The following is a 20,561-nucleotide window of genomic DNA, read 5'->3' on the forward strand; positions in this document are numbered from 1 at the left end:
TTTAGATTCAATTCAATCTGCTCAAAACACTATGCAACCAGTTCTACTTTGCTTCCTAGCGGATGGTTGTGAAAATGCCACATAGGAAGGAATTGAAACGTTTCAGAAGCCACAAAATCTGGGTAATTAAAAAAAAACAACGCAAATCATGGAGTCCCTGTTTTTTTTTTTTTTTTTTTAATGTTTGGATTCATCCTCTACTTTGACATGATCAATAATACTTTTTTTTTAAACTTACGTTAAAAACAGAGGCTGATGTATTTTTTTGTCTCTAATATTGCTGTCAAACCTAAATTGGTGATCTAATTAGACCTAGGCCTACTAAAAGGCATAGCCTGATGTTATCCAAGATGTATGCTAGCTCGAGCTAGCTGCCACATGTCCTGCTCTATGAGTGAATGTTCTATTTTTGCTTTTTGAGGAGCCACACCTAGGGGCTATAATGAAATCAGCTGAGGCCAAACGTTATCCAACCATGACCAGGCGGACATCTAGTGGGTGTTGCTCTTCCCAATGACTGGTAGCTGCACTGGTCACATTGACAACATCAAATAACCGCTGGTAGTTCTTTTGCTTGTCGTGTTTACCAGCAGGTGGCAGCAAACAAGCGTAAAAATCATTTCAACTTGTTTGTCAAACACCAGCAAGTGCATGGTGCCAACTTTACTTAATGATCTAACGTATTAGAAGTGTTAATTGCACCTTTAGCAGTGGCAGACAGATGGTCCACGAGCTCTTTGCAATGCATTAAACTCTTAAGCTTATATTGTACTATGGAAGAGCGCTTTAGGCCCCTTAAGTGAGCACAGTTTACAAACTGGTTCCTTCGGACACTGAGAAGTTATCACACGTGTTGACAGTTATAGCACGGGGCGTAATTTACTGGGCGTCTTTGCCAAAATGCTGGAATCAGCACCGGCTCACCTGCAAACATGAGGGCAAATTCTAAAATGGATCTATTGGTGTTTTCTTGTAGTGCTACAGCATTCAACAACACCAAAGTAAGTGTGTATTGCAAAGGAAGCTTTATTGCCATTGACAGAGGGGACTCCACGTTATGGATCTCTCCACAGTATGTTTTACGCCATTCAAGGTTTAAACAGTCCTACAGCAATTCACCTACTATGACCCTTTATATTCATAGGCCGGCAGGTCTGAATTGACTTTATCTGAATAATTAGGCCCAAAAGCATCAGAGTTTTGGTATTGCACCACTGCGTGCTCCCGTCAAAATCAATGTCATGGCATATTTCCTAGTAAACAGTACAACACATCCATAAAGCCTCAGGCATGGCTTGCACAAGGATATACTCACAGATACACTTGATACAACTTGGAAAACAACTGCACACAGAGCTTGCAGAACAGATTTCTTTTTATCACGGTAGTCCTGTGTGCAATTTTCTTGTACAGATGATTTGATTGATATCAGTTGTATCACCATTTAGCGTTGAAAGAATGGGCCACAGGACAAGAGACAACCGATTGTGACATTTGCCAGAAAATGTTTAAGATGACAATAGTGGAATGAATTGTATGGAAGAGCTGATTTCAAATTAAATGAGTAATAATAAGAACTGTAAATATTGCACTTTCTATCCACTCAGAGGAAGGAGTGTGATAAACTGAGCATGAACAGGTCGAAGCTAATGCTCAGAGCACTTGCACTGTTGTCATGGCAACACCATTAGAGATATCCACTGCATGGTCATGGGAGGACAATTTGCGGTAATTTTTCCTTGGGCATATCCTAAGAGGATGTTAATAGAGAAAGCCCATTTGTTACAGCTTTATTTCCTTGGCTTGTGATTGGTTACACATCAAAGTAATAATTTCAGAATTCAGCTGTAATACCTGACTGAAAAATTGCTCGGAACCCAGTGAATATATTTACATCTTGGGTTAGGAGGTCAATGATACAGTAATTCAAATAATTATATCTTTGGCTGAAAATAATACAAAAATATTTAAGATGCGCGTGCAGTGACACCTTCACGGCTTCCTTTATAATATCCTTTAACATTTTAAATTTTCATCAGACTTTTGTATTGAATTATATCTAGTTTTAAGTCATTGTAACATGACTACTAAAGTAATATGTTTAAAAAATAAGCCATGTATGTTGGAGATCACTGCGGTGATGCGATGTTTGGTAGTGAGCATGCACATTGGCCGACACATTTTCAAAGCATGTACAGGGAACACATCTTAGAACCGCACAGTTACAAGAACACCCCTCTTTAGCCTCAGATTCAGTCATGCAAACAAAAATAAATATCTATCATTAGTATATGTATGAAAAATATCACCAAAGCCGTACACACCCAAGTGCTGTTTTCTATACGTATCGAGAAATAATTTGCACAGTTTGAGCACTACTAAAAGATACGCAGCCAAGTATAAAACAGAAAATGTTCAAATAAAAGGCTCACAGCTGGTCAAACAAGTAGCACAGAGCGGCACTGAGCTCAGAGTAGGCACAATCTGCTTCTTACATCACCCACAGCAGCTCTAAAGAAAATCCACAGCTACTGAAACACATGTGACCGATACAAGCACACAAATCAACAAGTAGACAGTACGTCAGGACTCTGCATAGAGTTTAAAAACACAGTCCAGAGTGTCACTCGGCTGCATTGAGCTGAGCACCCGGTCCCCAGTTGTGATCCTAGCTATCGGCGTCCACACACGCTTGTGTTGAGTTCTGAAGGTGGATCCTGAGACCCCCCCGTACCGCCTACCGGCTCCTTCAGTTTGCCTGGACTGGTTTCGGACCCGCAGCGACGCCATTGCAGTCGAGGATGTATTGCAGACAACCTTGAGGTGGGTTCTTCATGGTCTCGCCTACTACTTCCCCTTTCTGGCCCGTACCCTGAATGGATCAAAAATATTTGTTCGCTCACTCCGAGAAATGATGCCGTAGGCCCGCGCTATGCGTAAGTACTGGACGTGTGACCGTCTACCTGCGATGGTTGCACGGTCATGGGTTTTTGGGGGGCGTTTGCCTCCTTCTCTGCTAGCTGATTCATTTTGGTCAGAACCATGTCGGCAATGAGCTGCCTGTCCTCGGACTGGTGCTCCCCTACCAAGGGCATGGATGAGCCTACCACCTGCATCACAGTGATTGGATACGTCATCGTTTCTACTTTGTGCACATGAAAGATCCCACATCGTGGCTGAAAACATTTTTGAAATGGGAACAAAGGAAAAAAACAAGGTCCCTGAGTATCTTACGAGAGACCTGAATGAAGACGATAGAATACCAGTCAAAAGCTTGATCACAGTCAATGTTTCTTTTTGTTTTGTTTTTAATCATTGAAATATGTTCTGAAGTATACATTAATACCTAAATCATTGAAGGTATGAAGAAATCTTGATGGAATTCTTTGATTTGAAAAATGTGAATCAAACCATGGATGATAATATATGACTTGGAATGACTCTCAACTCACAGCCTTGCATTATTAAAAGTTAGTAGTTGAAATACCTTGACTAAATTTACGTGAGTCCATTCGAATTTCAAGGTGCCAGTTTGAAAGAATCTTTTCAGTTTGGCCAATAAATTCTCCATACAAGTTGTAAGTCATTCTTGTTGCTATGTTATTATATTGGTGGCTTTGTGATACGGTGCGTGAGTCATGAGTCCATCTGCCTCACTGTTCTGGTGTTGTGAGTTTGAATCTGGACTCAGACCTTCCTGTGTGGATTTGTTCTGTATATTCTCCATGTGCTTGTGCGGGTTTTAACAAGGTACTTCATGTTCCACCCACTCTTGCAAAGAAACAGCCCAGATGGGGACCATATATTTGTGCACCTGTATCCAGTACGACTGCTTGTTTCCAATGATGTATGCTGATTCTGACATGGAAGTTTGATTGCTATTCCCAAATGAGCTGTCGGTTGTGAGTCTCCTACCTCTGTGATGTAATCTCGTCCATCCTTCCCATGAATGGCCTTGACAGCACAAATATCCAGACCCCCGAAAATCTCTGAGCAGGTGTCAACCCACAGCTTGTATCTATAAGTAAAAATTTGAAGCTGTAGTTTCTGACAACAATTGAGCTTGTTTTCTAACAATCTGCAAGGATCAATTCAATGAAATGATTTTCAATGTGGCTATATTTGTGTCAAAGAGTTGGCAACACCCACTTTTCAGTCATGGCCACCTGTTCCAGCATCGCCGAGCCGGTGTTGGTCTTCCAGTTGCCTGACATTGACGTTCGCCTGGCACGTAAAGACCGTAACGTGACAACGATTCCCGTCCCCTTTGTTTAATTAGCGCGATGAGAGTGTAATCAAACCTACATATAGGCTTTGTAGTCTGCACCAATCTTCTGGATCCTGATATCATACTTGGATTCAATGAGAGGCTCAGTGGTGGTGTATGTCTGGGTGAGAGCCACAACACTGGCTATGTCCTGGAACTTACTGTGATTGTCAACCTTTACCTGCAAATCCGCACATACGCAAAAGGAGATCATTTGCTCCCTTAATTTAATTCAGCAAATCTAACAATAAGGCAGGGCCTTAAAGTGTGTAACTGCCAAACCTTTCCGATGCCAGAGTGGGCATGTCCAATCTTGACAACCACAGGAAAGGATGGCATGCTCGCCTAGAAGGTATGAAAGGTATCTTTTGAGTGTTCCAATCGGTGGCAAAGAGAAACGCTTGCTGCTACTCTCACCATCTCCTTGTAGTTTGGATAAAAGGTCTGCTCAATCAGTGGAAATTTATCAGCGCCCAACTTTCTGAATGTATTGATAAGTTGAGCAAACTGGATACAAAGAGAAATATATACAATGTTTGCGCGTGATCTCACAGTTACTCGGCTCTACGGTAATGGCATGACTCGTTGATGACGGCCGTACCGCCCATGGCTTGTCACACAGATTGTAGATGGATTCCAATGTGTTGATGCTGGGAACACCTCCGTACTGCAGACCGATTATGAGGTTGCGGAAATCTTCATTCTGGGTCATACTGAAGGCATGCTGGCGAATAAGCACAAAGTCTGGCTTGAATGACCTAGAAAATAAGAGGGACCAATGTGACCGCAGTTCGTCAACATGGACAAAATGAGGCCATATATTCAGACATCTGTGTTGAATGACCATACCTGACAACCTTGCTGCCATTTCTGAAAACTTGCATCGTAACACCGCATGTCCCATTGGCTTGCGCCATGATGCTGAGCTCACTAAACTCCGCCTGAAGGGTTCATGATTACAGTACATACATCTTCGCAACACTTTTCACACAGACATACAGTACATAAACTGGATACAAACTGACCTGTTCCACTTTGATGTCATAATCTCCATATATTTTCTTCCCTCGGAATAACTTGGCCCTGATAAGGCAAATGAAGAAAAACATAACTCTGAAAAGCAATGTAGATATGACATCTTACAAAAGAACAAATTTAAAATGTAGTCCATTTCAAACAGCACAAAAGAATTGCATGAATTCATACACAACACCCACACATGATTAAACTATCATATTTATATATGCACGTCATGTTTGGTTGGTATTTGTGTTGGGTTGGTATCAGGGTTTTCAGTTTTTTTTCTGTTTTGGACTTTTTCTGCGTAATTAATCATGTTTCCAGTTGTGGGATTTTTGGTCATGTGTTTATTTCATTTTTCCCCTCATGTCTCTCCTCGTCAGTGTGATTGTGTCCACCTGTCTGCATTAACCTGCTTCCTTTTTGTTGGCCGATTAGCTCCCACCTCCAATTGTTTCATTCCCAGGTGTTCCATGTTGCTTCATTTGATGTGAGAGTATTTAGTTTCCAGTTTCCTTTCAGCTCTTGCAGGGTCGTTGTCAATGTGTCTACCTGTCTGTGTTAAAATGTTGTCAGTCCCCATTAATTTTGTTGTAGTGGTCTTCCAAGCCTGTAGTTACAGTTTTTTTTTTTGTTTGTTTTTTGTGGTTAATTTCTTCCTGAGACTTAATTTGTTACTTTGTATGCTGTCGTCCACCTTGTTTTTTTTTTTTCCTTCAAATTTAAGTATTTAGTTTATTCATTCATTTATTTATTTATTTAAAGTGCACCCTATGCTGCCCTGCATTTGGGTGCACATCCTTATACTTTTCACATTTGACATGCAAAAACAGGTTTTGAAGAGGTCACATGCTTTCATATTACATTGAGAATGTACGTGACATTCAAAATATCTAGTTTTAATAGCTGCATGTGGTGGTAGTGGAAGACATGAAGACATGGTCACGCAACATGGGGGCTATCCTGGTCCGCCAAGCTAGACTACCAAGGGAGGCGATTCTGGCAATGGCGATAGCTTTTTACACACCGGTCCACCATCCGAATGATACTGAAAGCCAGAATAGAGTACTGATCAATGGATTCTCAGTCTTCTAGCTGATCTGATTACATTGCATACACTATTTGTTTTTATGGGGGATGGAATGAGGCCAAATTCCCAATACTGTATCAACTGTAATGTCACAAGACAAAGCGTTGCATTTTTCACAATTAGTGAATTGAATTACCATGTATTTAAACATAAATGTCTTCTTTAGACTAATTTGGCTGTACAAATCATCCACATTGCAAATCACTGTAAAACAGAAGAGGTATGCATGGTAAAGCCTGCGGCGTCTGCTTGTGAAAGAGTTATTTTGCCTTGCCCTTCAAATAGAGTTCCCAAATAAAATTAGGTACAGAAATATTGAAGAAATCTTCCTAAAAAATGCTGCCTTCCTTTTTGTCAAAACATGCCTGAATGGCCTGAGATTGATTACTGGGTTGGCCATTGGAGAATATACAATGTTCAATTCTTTGCTGTCAACAACGCTGTTAAAAAAAAAAAAAAATCTTCTGGCAGTCGAGGCAGAAATGTACTTGTAATAGTACTTGTAAAAATACATTTCCCCCCATAATTAAAATAGGTTTTATCTGTAATTTTCACAAGATTTTGGCCTACAGCATTTTTGCGTTATTTTAACAGTTATTTAACAACACACATTTTAAAATGATTATATCACCCATAAAAATGGTAACTAAACATTGTTTTGCAATTAAAAATGGTTATATTTGCAGAAACATTCTGTCGGTGTTAATGACATTATTTTATGGAGAGAAGTTGCATTATAATTCAATCTTGATGTAATATCACATTTCACAACACAAAATAACATTACTCTTCCAAAACATGTCAAAAACACGTAACTATATAATCAGAATAGAATTAACATACATAACATAACATAACATACATATTTTCCATTTTTATTATATTTATTCAGCTGACAATGCAGCAGTGATAACAAATTTTATTAAAATGACTCAACATATTTATGTATATATAATATATAATACATCATCAACAATATTTTACATTTTTTTTACACTTATCAGCAGATTTATACTGAAATTGCTGTAATTTCTGAGTATCTGAGTAAATACAATTTCTGTTTTTTATTGTTATGAGTTTAATTTTACAGTTTTTACCCTGAAAAAAAACAACAAAGATTTTCAAAATACAATACATACGTAAAAGTTTTTGGACAGTAATTAATGTGTTTTTGTCGTTAATTAATGTATTTGTATTGTATTACCATATTTCCTCAAATATAAGACACACCTGTGTATAAGACACAGTTAATTTTGAGGTCAAACTCTTTTCTATTACCATGTATAAGATGCACCAAGACTTTGGCAACAATGTAAAAGCTAAAGCAAAATAGAATAAACTCTTCATAATTCTTGTGTTCATATCCATGAGTTATATATTTTTTGCGCATTAACTTAAATGCTTTTCAGATTTCCCACATTGTGAGCAGTCATTGAACGTAATGTTGAATGCGGTCAAAGCACTTGTTTTTCCGTTCCGTTCGAGTTCATTTTACCATAAATACCTGAAGTTGAGCAACATTCGCGTTTCACCATGTTTATGATAGCGTGGGTATGCCAAAAGACCGCAATTAATAAACGAGTCAAATGAAATACCTTTTCGTGTTCTCTAATCGGAGCACTCAGCTGCATACCTTGCCACTCTTACATGGTCCTCTCGGTTTTAGAAATATTCCTGTGAATATTCCTGTGAATGAACAAGGATGGACTCGGAAATTGGTTCAGTCTGCTTGATTCTTTTATTGAAAATAATGCCGTAACAACCGCAGATAACACAAGCTACTATTAGTTGTAACAGGGGCTGGTTGCTAACAGCCAACTGACATCCCCCTTCTAGCTCGTCGTGCCATTACGGCAGTGCTTCTCAAATAGTGGGGCGGGCCCCCCTGGGGGGGCGCGGACGATAGCAGGAAAAAGGCTTTGTTTTTATCATGTAGAACGTAATTGCAATAAAGATATAATTTTCATCATTTTCTTTTAGTTTCAGGCACTTTGGTGTACTTGCTTTTTTTTTCCGTTTTAGACTAACCTATAACCCGTATAAACGCAATAAAAATAATTAACAGTTGTTGAAAGTTGATTTATATTGCGTTTTTCTGTTGGTAATGTTAAAAAGGATACATGTGTAGGTATACTTAAACAATTTTCCTCAATAAAAATCTTATTTATATTCAGTGCATCGACTGCGAAGGGGGCGAAAAGTTTTCCCTTTTCTAGGGGGGCCTGGCAAAATATAGTTGAGAAACACTGCATTACGGTAACTCTAGTTAGTAAGAACACGGCCGATATAAAAATGCACATCTGTGCATCAACACTTGATTTATATATGGCTGACAGATACAGTAGATTTTCCTCCATTGGTGTTGAAAAAACAAAGAAAAACAATATTTAAGTTACTGTTTATATGACGAGGGTTGCTTGGTGGCGCAGTGAATAGAACGTCCGCCTCACAGTTGAAGGGAACCCAAGTTCAAATCTACCTCGTTTAGGCCTTCCTGTGTGGAGTTTGCATATTCTCCCCGAGCCTGCGTGGGTTCCCTCTTGGCACTCCAGCTTCCTCCCACACTCCAAAAACTTGCATGGCACTTGCACTGGACATACCAAATCGTCCTTAGGTGTGATTGGGTGCGTGAATGGTTGTTTGTCACTTTGTGCCCTGTGATTGGCTGGCAACCAGTTCAGGGTGTCCACTGTCTACTACCTAAAGCCAGCTGGGATTATTATTTGGGAAAAAAATAAAATATACAGTAAATAAGTAATAAGTAGTAGTAGCAGTAAGTAGTTTTTACAGTGAAGGCTTGATTTGCTTTCGGCCACACTATCCATCTGTGCCGTGAAGCGTTGTCCTACCATACGTTTTGTTCTTTGGTTAACGTGAGCTGAGAGTAAACCCATATTCACCTCACTTCTCATTTCACTTCTGTCTGAAGGGACGCAATGTCACTAGTGACTGAATAATTACAATCTAAGCGTCCATGCCATGAGCAAGCATATGCACTCAAGTGGTGTCGCTAGTGTCAGGCAGAAAAGTCATACCTTGTCCATAAACGAGTCAAATTCACCCCCAAACGTTGCTTGTGAAATTTTGTCCGAATTTTTGTGTGGAAAAAAAAATCACCGTCAAATGAAAATTCTTTTTTTGTTGTTGTTTTACAGTGAATGCATGAAGAACATCATCCAGCATATTAATATTCGCCACTCCAGCCGCATCGGTAAAAGCATCCTCGGTACAAGGTTTCTCGCTCTCTCTTCGTGGCAGACATCCAAATACCATGCAAGTGGTTATATACCTGATATAACATGCTGCATATGCTACATTTTCTCCTGCATGGTGCTTAAGACGCTTTTGTATGCTCACCAGGGGAGAGGCGAGAGTACAATTGCAGCTGTTTACTTGCATTATTTATTTGCCAAAGCAATCAATACAGCTTCACTTGACCGAATCAAGCATTAGATCATAAACAAAAGCAGTTGAAATATGTTATTGTAGTTTTATGAATGCATTTTATGATAAATGTAATCAAATTATGCAAGATTTTTTTTTTTTTTTTTGCTGGGTTAGGCTTGGTCTTGCATTTTGTACGACCACACTATTCCATATTACATTACAAAAAACACATGCTTGGCAAGAATACTGCTACTTGAATTTGGCAGAGTAAAAATACACCTTCACGATTCACATTATGATATTCGTTGTTTCTTCTGCACGATAGCTGTCGGAACTCTTTGAAAACATTTTCTTCTGCAACGGGCACTTATGAATGTCTGAGCAGGTCTCGTTTCGCTTCAGTCCAGTGACAAACAGCCGTGCACAAGGGTGCCAACATTACCAAGGTGAAAAGCCACTCAGCAAAAGTAATAAAAGTAGATTTCATCATCCTAATGCTTTTGCCAATAGATACATGTTCTGCACTTTCAATCTTGCTGCTATAAGAACTGAATACAAAACACTGCTAAGATGTGGCATGTGTCTGAATAAGCGTCACTGAAACCCATTTCAGACAGCTGTTTGGATGGATTGATGGAATTAACCCAATACTGCCCTTACATTATAAAGCACAGAAAATGAGGTGCTGATGAAAGAAACGAAGACAGGCTTCGAGGCTAGGACGCTGTGTGCACTGGATTGGAAGTCTCGCAAACCATACCAACACAGGAAATATTATTTTTGTAGAGCTACACCAACAGATTTCTCTCACCAACTAAACTGACTCATTTTGAGTCAGGTGGTCAAGGTGTTTAGGTAGATATTTTACAATATACCCGCCTCGGCAACTGCTACTGTACCTACTCCTCAGCAAGAGTGTTGCTTTCTACTCGCAGAAAATTATGTAGCATGCTAATGCACAAGGTTGGCATCTTGCCTGATCTCATTAACATTGATCCTGGTTTATTCAAGATAAAATGTTCTGCCTTACTCACAGAAACGGTTCCCGAGCCAGAACTGAGGCACTATCCTAACATTTGCAAGGCGTGATGTGGTCTGAATGTCATCTCATGTAAAATGAAAAAAATAAGATTCCCTTTGGAGCACTCATTGAAATTGATGTGCCAAGTGATGCAGAAAATTAGAGGGCAATAAAATGGCAGCGCATTTGTAAAAGTGTGAGGAGCTCACTTTAATGTGCAGATGCATTGTTGTAAAGTACATGTACAGCACTTTCAGCTGTGTAAACACAAAAACAAAAACGAGACTGGTTCACAAAATGGAGAGTGTCTGCCCGGTGGTTACTTCAAATACTGTACGTGTGATATATCTTCACACAACACTGAATCAATACTGTGAAAGGTGCCTTAATATAGACCTATTACTTAAAAAAAATGCTGGTTCAGAACAGCCACATTTGATAAAAAGAATATTCAGTATTGTGCTGCTGTATAGAATGCGCTTTTTGTATGTTAGTACAGGGCAGGTCATGTGATCTGTGTGGAGGGAAACCCCATTGATGGTGGAGGTTAAGGGGAGGGAAGCGGGGGGGCTAAGCACTGCAGTATTTTGTCTTGTTGCAAGCATTGAAGCAACCTGTGGAGCATCCATTTTTAAAACAGACATCTAGTAAGGGAAGATGTAGAAGAGTCAATAATCCATATTGCAAAAGAGTCTCGATGTCATTCACGGTGGGATTGGAACCTATATGTATCTTATTCTCATCCCGCAAAATACCAAACACAAGATGGTCGAGTAGATGCTATCAAAATGAAAAATGCATTTGACTTACCACTCTTGCTGATGTTCGTCAACGACAAGGAGAATCTTGAACTTCTTGGGTGTCGTGACTGAGGTTTGCTCCACTAGCCCAGCTGAGGCAGCCGTTTGCTTGACAACATTGGTGATGGAGCTGAAGAAACCGGCTCCGGTCGATTGAACTGGTTGAGCTTTTTTCTCGGGAGCGGGAGAAGCGGTTGGAGGCACGGGCCCAGCAGTGGGGGACTTGGCAGGGGCGGCGGTGGCGGGCGGAGGAGGCTGAGCGGAATCGGGCCTCTGAAGGTCCGTCATGTAGCCATTGGGCAGGTTGGAGATGAACGTGCTGTCCGAGAGACGCCGTCGCAAATAATTCATGGCTGGGGCTGGAGAGCGGAGTGGCGGCGGATTGCGGGCAAGCTCCCTGCAGAGGAATCCCTGTTCTTAGCGCACAGCTGACAGAGGATGAGCTCGAGCTCTCAATGTAAATTGCTAGTGTATGTGCTCCCTTCCAGCTTGCAGGAAGATCCTCAAGGCTCCCACGCACTGATGGTGACGTACACCCTCCCTTAGCCAATCCCTTTGTCGCGCACCCTCCTCAGCCATTGCCAAGGATGCTGAGGCTGTACCACGCCTCTTCTCCCTCACTGCATAGTGTGCTTCTTTGCTACCCCTCCCCCCGTTATTCTGTCTGTCAAGCATGTGTATTTTTTCCGCCCGAGGTGTCGAAAATTGTAGTGTTTCCTGTGGAAGTGTGGGTGCGTTTAGAGGACACATCATTGTGACTGTCTCACACCTCTCTGTGTGTCCTTGCGCGGCATTTCCGCATATGTGTAAAGCTCAGACATAAAATCTAAAATGGCTGGTCGGACATGTGGCCACGGTCGTGCGCTGTAGCAAGCTCACTGAGACACAAGTGCAGTTAACTGGTTCTTCCTCATGAATTTATTGATCTTTGTCGAAGACTCCAGGATATCATTTTCCAGAAAAACCAAACAGCAAAAAAGTGAACGTTTTTTAGTATATTTGAAGTTTATTTTGTGTTTATTACTGGCATTATCCATTATGATGATGAGGGGGTGGAGATAGTATATTTGAAGTTTATTTTGTGTTTATTACTGGCATTATCCATTATGATGATGAGGGGGTGGAGAATTATTTTTATTGCTTTTTGTCAAAAATGTTTTGAGAGATTTTCATCTCCATTTGGCGCACCCTCGTGGACAAGTCCACATTTTATTCAGATTCTGTGATAGATGAAGAAGACATGCTACTCATGCTATCCATCCTCATGAAACAACGCGCAACTCTTCTGACAAGATTTTTTTTCTTTTTTAAAGAGAACTAAACAAACACATCATGAGCCAGTCAGATGATAAAACATAATGAAATCTGGTGAAAGCACCGCTTAGAATTATGTTACCAAGAATAATTGCAAACAGATCTATAAATCAATACACTGTAACCCTTACAAATCACCAAAGACTTGACAGCGATTGAAAGAAAAAAAAGAAATGGACATATGATGACATTTCTTATACAGGAATCGCACACCGGCAACAATATTAGACATGAATGCGGCATGGCAGTGATGTTGATCAGATATGTGATGCTGGTAGTCCAGTATGTCAATGCTGTTGAATGTCGGTCCATGTTAGTCCATGCTGGTTCAAAACGTTCAGGTTCATGTGGGAGCATCCAATCTGGTCCATGATGTTTTTTGTTTTTTTTTTGTACCAGGGTTGCATTGCCATAAATTATACAGTTCTGTATCATAATGAGAAGTTGAACTGTCTTATAGGTCTCATAGGCAAGTATGCGATGGTACATTGGTGTCGACATTGTATGGTGTGTCGCAGGAAATGTTCCAATTTCACTTAATTGGTCCAAAAGTTGTTTATTATTTTGTTCAACTATCAAAGTCAGGTACATATCACAAGGTTTTCTGTCATCACACTGTCCTGGGCAGGTACAATTGCTTAGGGGAACGCTATGATTCAATTTAGGGATGCTTCAACCCACTAAAATGGGCTGGAAACGACATTTGAAGGGGCACTTACTCCAACTTCAAAAGGAGGCACATGTAACTTTTTATTCTTTATTTTTCAGAAATAACATGCAACGTTTGAACAAAATACATTCAATATGATACCCAATCAGGGAAGGGCAAAACAACTGGAATCTGTTGCCGCTAGATGGCGTTGGATGTTCCTTAATAAACCCTATGGCATTTTTGCTCGATGGTGTGTCAGCCCTGTGATTGGCTGGCATCCCGTGTCCCCTGCTTACTTTCCGAAGACGGCTGAGGTAGGCACCAGCAAATCAGCCACCCTTGTGGAAAATCGGCTCATGGAAATGAACGGCTGGGTAGTGTGTCTTGGGATTTTTTTTTTCTTCCTATGTAGAATGTGTGCCCTGAATCAGTAAAGCTTGGGAATTATTCATTGAGCAAAACAGACACTGTATAACTTGAGACACACATCACATGTATAGTTGACTGAGCCCTAGAGCTCAAGCAAACATTATAAAATAGGTTTTGCGGTAACCAATTTTAACCACTTATTTGAGATGGAGTTAATATTACATACACCCGACAATCATATTATTGACTCACGCGACGATACTGGGAGACTAACTCGAAGGAGCCGTGGCGTGCCTCCACCGGTAGGGCGCCATAGAGCTCTTTGTCCACGTACGGAGACAGACAAGACGGCGTATCAAGTTGGGCTAATCATGTTATTGTTTTGTCTGGGAAACTAGACGCTTTTTGCACAAGTTTACAGGCGGCCAACGCTACTGTTGCTGGACACAGTGGACGTGCCGCGGCTGAATTGTAAGTCTTTGGTGGATGAAATAAAAAAGGCAACGACAAAGTTGGCGACGAGCTGGCGGCTAGTTGGCGCTCATGCTAAAGTTAGCTAGAAAAGTTTGTCACGCGTCCATGTTTGTGCGACCGACGACTGCAAAACCTTGTTTGAAACATTTGCTTCTTATAATGGCAACCGATGAGCTACTAACTTAATCTAATACGACAAGTCGAATGTGAAGTGCTGCGTTAGCCGTTAGCCTGTCGTTCTTTCCTTGGTCGCCTTTAAAACACGAACATATTCACAGCAAACGTTCAGGAAGGCAAACTACTCTTGTTTACAGCGCTTGGAGGATCATTCTAGCAACACGGTCGCAATTAACTGGTTTCTGCAACTTCAATTGTCTAGGGAAGGAGCTTGTTGCTGCTAGCGTCGATGTTAGCAGTTAGCCCGTTCGTGTAAATGCTGTTGCCTAGAATGGACCTGTTGAACTCTCAGTACCTGGACAAGATGAACAACAACATCGGGAGACTGCACTACGGAGGTGACTTGCTCATCACGCCTCCAGGATTTGTTCAGATAGATTTTCGGCCTTGTTTTAAATAATGCAACATTATATGTTTGACAATAATGCAATTCTACAGAACTCGTTGGATCGTTACACACAAACGCACAAACACAAACGTCATACTTTCTGCGGTTTATACAGTATAATGCGGCGATAATAACCCTAACCATTCTTGTTTCTACAAGTCCAGATTTGATTTTTGGATGACTTTCCCACTGTTAGACAGTTCCTTATGAATGACATGCCCCACTATTAGCGTCCTCGAGTGTTCTGTCAAAACCAACACAGTGATTTGTTTTGCCATTTTCCTCCAATTCCATTCATATTTTAATTGCGTGGCACACATATCCTTCTTAGACTTAACTAGTTTGCAAGATCTTGTTAAATTCAGTCTGCACTTCTGCACCTGCTATGCTATTTTATTCATATTTGATGTTTTATTCCAACAGATGAGTCCAGGACACCCTCGCTGCCCTCTGGTTTATCAAGCATAAGTGGGCCGCCTCCTCTCTGCCCAAGCAAACGAAAGTATGGCGATGAACAAACAAAGGACCAAATGAATTGTGATGATGACCACGTGACCAAAATGAGCAGATTATTTGCAACTCATCTGTAAGTTACTTGAGCGCAAAGATTGAGGTCTCCCTTCCTACGGTCTTGCACAACTTATACAACTTGTCTATCCCGTATACCACAAAAGCACCGTTGAAATCTTTTTTTTTTTTGTGATAGTCATTTTTAGATTTTCAACAAGGACTTTCATATCTGACACAGTCAGCAAGGTTGGAAGAAGTCATGACATGCTGCGATGATATACCAGTTCCGATACTCATGTTTCATTTTCCTTGTCTTTATCTAGGGCGCGCCCCTCTGCTGGAGACAACCGGAATGAACACTGGAGCCTGAGCCACAATCCTGTGGAGCGCATCAGCTCTTCCAACGGTCTCCATGGGAACCATTTGTATGCTTCCATTTCTGGCTATGCAGTGGACAGGCCGCTGCCTCTGACCAAAAGTAGCCTTGACAACGCAGTAGGGGGCAGGGATACGTCTGTTGTCAGTGCAGCTGTTGAGCGGCAACAGGTATGATAGTCAGCATGCACATCCTAAGAGGGGTCACAAGGACCCAAGCTCCTAAGTGTGTTTCCCTTACTAGAACATGTCTTTTTTGTTTTTGTCCACATTCAGAATCGCCCTTCTGTGATCACCTGTGCTCCTGCAAGCAATCGCAATTGTAAACTCTCTCATTGCCACATGAATGGCTGTTCACCAAGCACAACCTCTGATGAGCGACAGACCAACGGTAAGCCTTTAGTCGCTGCTAACACGTGCCTGTAATACTCTGTATACCAAATTTGCGGAGACCCTGGTTTTCAGCATAGTATCATTCCCCCATGTGCCTATAACCGAATTGGCAATATATCGTGATTTTAAAAGTCGTTTTTTTTTAGAACTGACCAAATTGGTCCAAACTGGTAAGTTCTTTTCCCTCCTGCATCATCTGCCTTAACAGGCACTGTGCAGAAGGAGCCTCCTGTCAATGTGAGTCCATCTTGGCTGCAGCAGCAAATCACATTACAACTGCTGTTGTCCACTTTCTGCTTCGCCTGCTAACTACCGCGAGTAACGTGGCTAACATGCCATCATTTGCTGCTTTTGTTGAGCGTTTTGTATGATGTTGCACACAGTGGTACTCTCAAGCTGGAGGGTAGCCAACTGGTCGAACATTTTCCCTGTCCAAACAAACCAAGTCAGTCGTACTGTTGTATGGGAAGAGTTTGGCTTTCGAAAAAGGGTAGGTGCCTGTTGCGTTGCAATGAGCTAGCGAGAAAGAGAGCGTGCGAGAGCTAGGAAGCAAGACAGACAGTGCCTGTGCATTTGTGGCGCATGCACGCACGTGTGTGTGTGTGTGTGTACAAAAAATAAACACTCGTCACTGTGAAAAGACTCCACATTGTAGCATTAATTGATTTTCTCTATCTTCTATCTATCTATCTATCTGTCTATCTGTCTATCTGTCTATCTGTCTGTCTGTCTGTCTGTCTGTCTGTGATGGTTGTTTATTTGAAATGGAACATGTTTTTCGTATTTTTGCTATATTTTTACACTTGCATATCACACAGTTTAAATTGGATGGGTTCAATCAGAAAGAATTCATGAATATGTTTACTGTTGAAGTTTTGTTTGATTTTATTTACAGTTTAATTTTTATTTAGCACGGCAAATGTTTATTGTAACAAATTCTGTATTATATGTTTTGTTTGAAAATGAAACAGTGGAATAAAACGACTGTATGATGTTGCAAAACATATTTTAAAGTTATGTATTTTAGTGCTGTAATGTCAATAAGCGATATTTTTCTCAAGGATATCATGCCAACAGAACCTGAGATTGTCCCATGCCTAGTGCTGACTTAATATGACTTTAAAGGCAAGTTGGAAGTGTTTGTAATTGTAAAGTTAAGCGGGAACTGAGTGTACCCTCTTATGCTGTGTGGTTCTAGCAAAAATTTGCAAATTGCATGCAGTGCTTAAGCTCGAAACACTGAAGAACGTCTTTTATCTAGATATCTACTACTATAGATCAACGTACAAGACTACAAGAATACAAGGAAGTGGCCTTTTATCACACTCAAATGATTGAATATTTAAATTTTGCTGCCTGGTTGAAAATTGGGATAATGTTTCGGTTTACTGTGAAGGATGACGCAAAAACGGGTTGTGTGTCTTTTTCACCACTAGGTGCCACACTTGCCCTAGTTCTTCTATTCTACAGCTGGCCAATCTGCTGCAGTTACACAACCAATATATACGTTTGTGGTTTTCAGCTAACACGGTGTGCGACCCAGTGATTGAGGAACACTTCCGCCGTAGCCTGGGAAAGAACTACAAAGAAGCAGAGCCGACGACCAACGCGGCATCCAACTCGGTGTCCATCACGGGCTCGGTGGATGACCACTTTGCCAAGGCACTGGGCGACGCCTGGATCCAGATCAAGGCCAAAGGTGGGGGTCACCAGGCCCCAGAAGCGGATCCATGAAAGGGTTGGAGAACCAAAAAAAGGTTCCCATCACTTGTGGATGCCGTGCTCGCTATTATTTTTCTTGTTGAGTATCAAATCTCTACCGCCAAGAACAATATAAGACATGTGTTTTGTCTTACCAAGTCTAAGGCCCACTGTTTATCTGCGCTCTTGCCTTGCAACAGAACATTAAGGCGATAAAAATGAATAGTTGCTAAATTGGCTCCAGTGTTGGCTGTGAAATTACAAATTGATAAATTTCCCCCATTGATCATGAGAAAAGCAGAATAAACAAGACACAACTGTCACTTTTTCCATAGCTGATGTTCTGTTTGCTTACCTGCATTTTGCAGCTCAAAAACCTCTCTGCTTCTCAGCATGCGACACTCTCAAAACAGTAGGGTTAAAATTAACCCAATTATGGGTGAAAAAGTGTCTGACCAGATATTTGAGTCAATATGACTTTACTTTCTGGGTTATTTCTGACCCAAATGTTTTAAGAGTGAAGCCATACTTTTTTATGGCTGAATGCATTCAGATTTAGGTCCATGCCAGGTGCGTCTATTACTTGAAAACATCCCCGTCTCATTTGCACTATTACATTTCTAATGGTTTATTTAAAAGGCTCCCAGCTTGATTTGGATGTTTTTTTTTTTTTTTAAATTGTGATAATCCAACTGAGACTTATTTCCCTCGCTTTCCTAGTACACTACTAGAATGATCCACTATGTGCCCCCGAACTGGACTCCACTCCTAAAGCATGTTTCAAATAGCTGGATTCTACCACACATTTTGCTAAATATCTTCTCAGAATTTATATTTTATCTAACGTAGAAAATATTCACTGCTGGTACAGTTGTACTCAATATATTTTTTTGTATCTTTCACATTATGGAGGAGGCTTACACCTTAGTGTCCTCTCAAGCGCAGCCTCTGGAAAGGTTGAATGCAATTTGCTAGGCAACATTGCAGTAGCTGGATGCTGCAACTTTTGCATGAGACTGAAAGCGACTACCGTAAACCCATCTTCTGTTAGCATTGACTATTTATTCTGGGAACCGAGGTTTCTTTGAACTAGAAAACCAATTTCTCCACTAATTTTCAAGCCAATCTCCATTGTCTACAAACACAATTGATTTTTATTGTTTTTTCCACAAATAGAGGCGTGAATGCAAATGCAGTGTGGTGTGTTTTATCTCTATTGGCAACAGAGGTGCGAGAACAGTCTTTCCCTGCAGTCAGTAACATACTGTTTTTGAGGGACAAAACGTACAAAAACGGAGTGACCTTGAGTAAAAGTATGATCCTCAGTTTTGTAGTTTGCATTTAAACATTGTCTGTGATCACAGTAGCTTAGCGTGTTTGCCAACACTGACTGACGGGGATTGTAACAAAAAAAAATATACGGTGTATGTATACTAGGTAATTTACAGTCAATTCCCTTACTTTTGTAGTCATTGACATTTTTGGAGCTGTTACATGCCTTTTGTCTTCATATTTTACTGTATTCCTACATGACCATCATTGCGCGGCGCGGAATGATCGTGTATATTTTGTTTTTATTGCGTGAGACATATTCATATTGAGCATGGAAGTTCCCTATTCTCTGACCATGCGTTTATTTTTTTGTATCACTTGCTTACTCTCCCCACATTTCTAAGATGATAAACGTGCAGGAACACATCAGGCTTTTTTGCTTAAGAGTTGAGCAAAGTGTCAGATATCTGCAAGACTGGTTAAAAGTAGGTGTCAAACTCCAGTCCCTGGGGGCTGGTATTCTGCATGTTTTCGATCCTTCTCCCTCAAACTCACCTGATTCAAATGATTGAGTTAAATTTCCATATCCTGCAGAGCTAAACATTAGAATCAGGTTTTGGGCAGAGAAACCTGGAAACCATGCAGGATACCAGCCCTTGAGGGCTGGAGTTTGACACCTGTGGTCTAAGATTTCTGAGTATACCACAGGGGGTTGGGGGAAGGGGGGCTCACGAATTTGACTTGTTTGACACAAGCGGATTTTTCACTGAAATATTTGGTGTATCAGCCCATTATTTAATTTCTTTATTTAGACTATCACAAAGACTTTTTACAAAGTCGTACCTGTGTCATGTATCAGCAAGCAAGAGTAAAGATGAGGAAAACTGATGCATTTGTACACTTGGGTCCATATTTCTCTGGAAAAAAATACTGTACCACTGTTTTATAATGTCTTCCAAATAAACACTGAAAAACAATTTTGTGTTTTTCTCCATTGTTCACCTCATTTGACAGTATTTTGATGACTGTAAATCACTCACTTGGCATTCAAGGATAACTTTTTGGCGAAAGTGCCTCTGCTCAAGAGCAGGCTTTTGCTCTCGATTGTCCAGCAGCTATTTAGCACAACAAATTTCGAAGCGAATATGGGAGTCATCTTGGTGTTTCTTTTTCAAAGACTGAACAACCGTTTGCGCTTGGAATATAATTTACTTAACTATACTACTGCTCGTAGACAGCTGGGATATGCATCAGCAAGCCAGCAACCCTAGTGAGGGTAAGCGGCTGCAGAAAACGGATGGATGTCCAGTTCTCTTCGGGCTGCGGCTCACAGTAGGCCACCAGAATAGGA

General features: G+C 40.8%; 2 protein-coding genes across 2 annotated transcripts; one reads left to right on the plus strand and one right to left on the minus strand.

Annotated features, from left to right (window-relative positions):
- Nucleotides 1-1,008: 1,008 nt before the first annotated feature.
- On the minus strand, nucleotides 1,009-12,121 carry syn2a (synapsin IIa). Its single transcript, XM_088409118.1, has 11 exons — nucleotides 11,596-12,121; nucleotides 5,293-5,350; nucleotides 5,117-5,208; nucleotides 4,869-5,025; nucleotides 4,685-4,774; nucleotides 4,550-4,612; nucleotides 4,306-4,448; nucleotides 4,150-4,224; nucleotides 3,916-4,018; nucleotides 2,964-3,110; nucleotides 1,009-2,872 (listed from the first exon to the last, which is right to left on the minus strand). The coding sequence occupies exons 1-11, from the start codon at nucleotides 11,934-11,936 to the stop codon at nucleotides 2,750-2,752; spliced, it is 1,392 nt and encodes a 463-aa protein (XP_088265244.1). The 5' UTR covers nucleotides 11,937-12,121; the 3' UTR covers nucleotides 1,009-2,749.
- A 2,109-nt stretch (nucleotides 12,122-14,230) lies between these two features.
- LOC148427731 (transcription cofactor vestigial-like protein 4) lies at nucleotides 14,231-20,187 on the plus strand. The gene is made up of 6 exons (XM_088409142.1): nucleotides 14,231-14,391; nucleotides 14,774-14,909; nucleotides 15,383-15,545; nucleotides 15,793-16,015; nucleotides 16,121-16,235; nucleotides 17,760-20,187. Exons 2-6 carry the CDS (start codon nucleotides 14,828-14,830, stop codon nucleotides 17,969-17,971), a joined length of 795 nt encoding a protein of 264 aa, XP_088265268.1. The 5' UTR covers nucleotides 14,231-14,391; nucleotides 14,774-14,827; the 3' UTR covers nucleotides 17,972-20,187.
- The last annotated feature ends 374 nt before the right edge of the window (nucleotides 20,188-20,561 follow it).

This window comes from Hippichthys cyanospilos, chromosome 2, assembly GCF_059441005.1.
Source record: "Hippichthys cyanospilos isolate Australia breed blue-spotted pipefish chromosome 2, RoL_Hcya_1.0, whole genome shotgun sequence".
Classification (NCBI taxonomy): domain Eukaryota; kingdom Metazoa; phylum Chordata; class Actinopteri; order Syngnathiformes; family Syngnathidae; genus Hippichthys; species Hippichthys cyanospilos.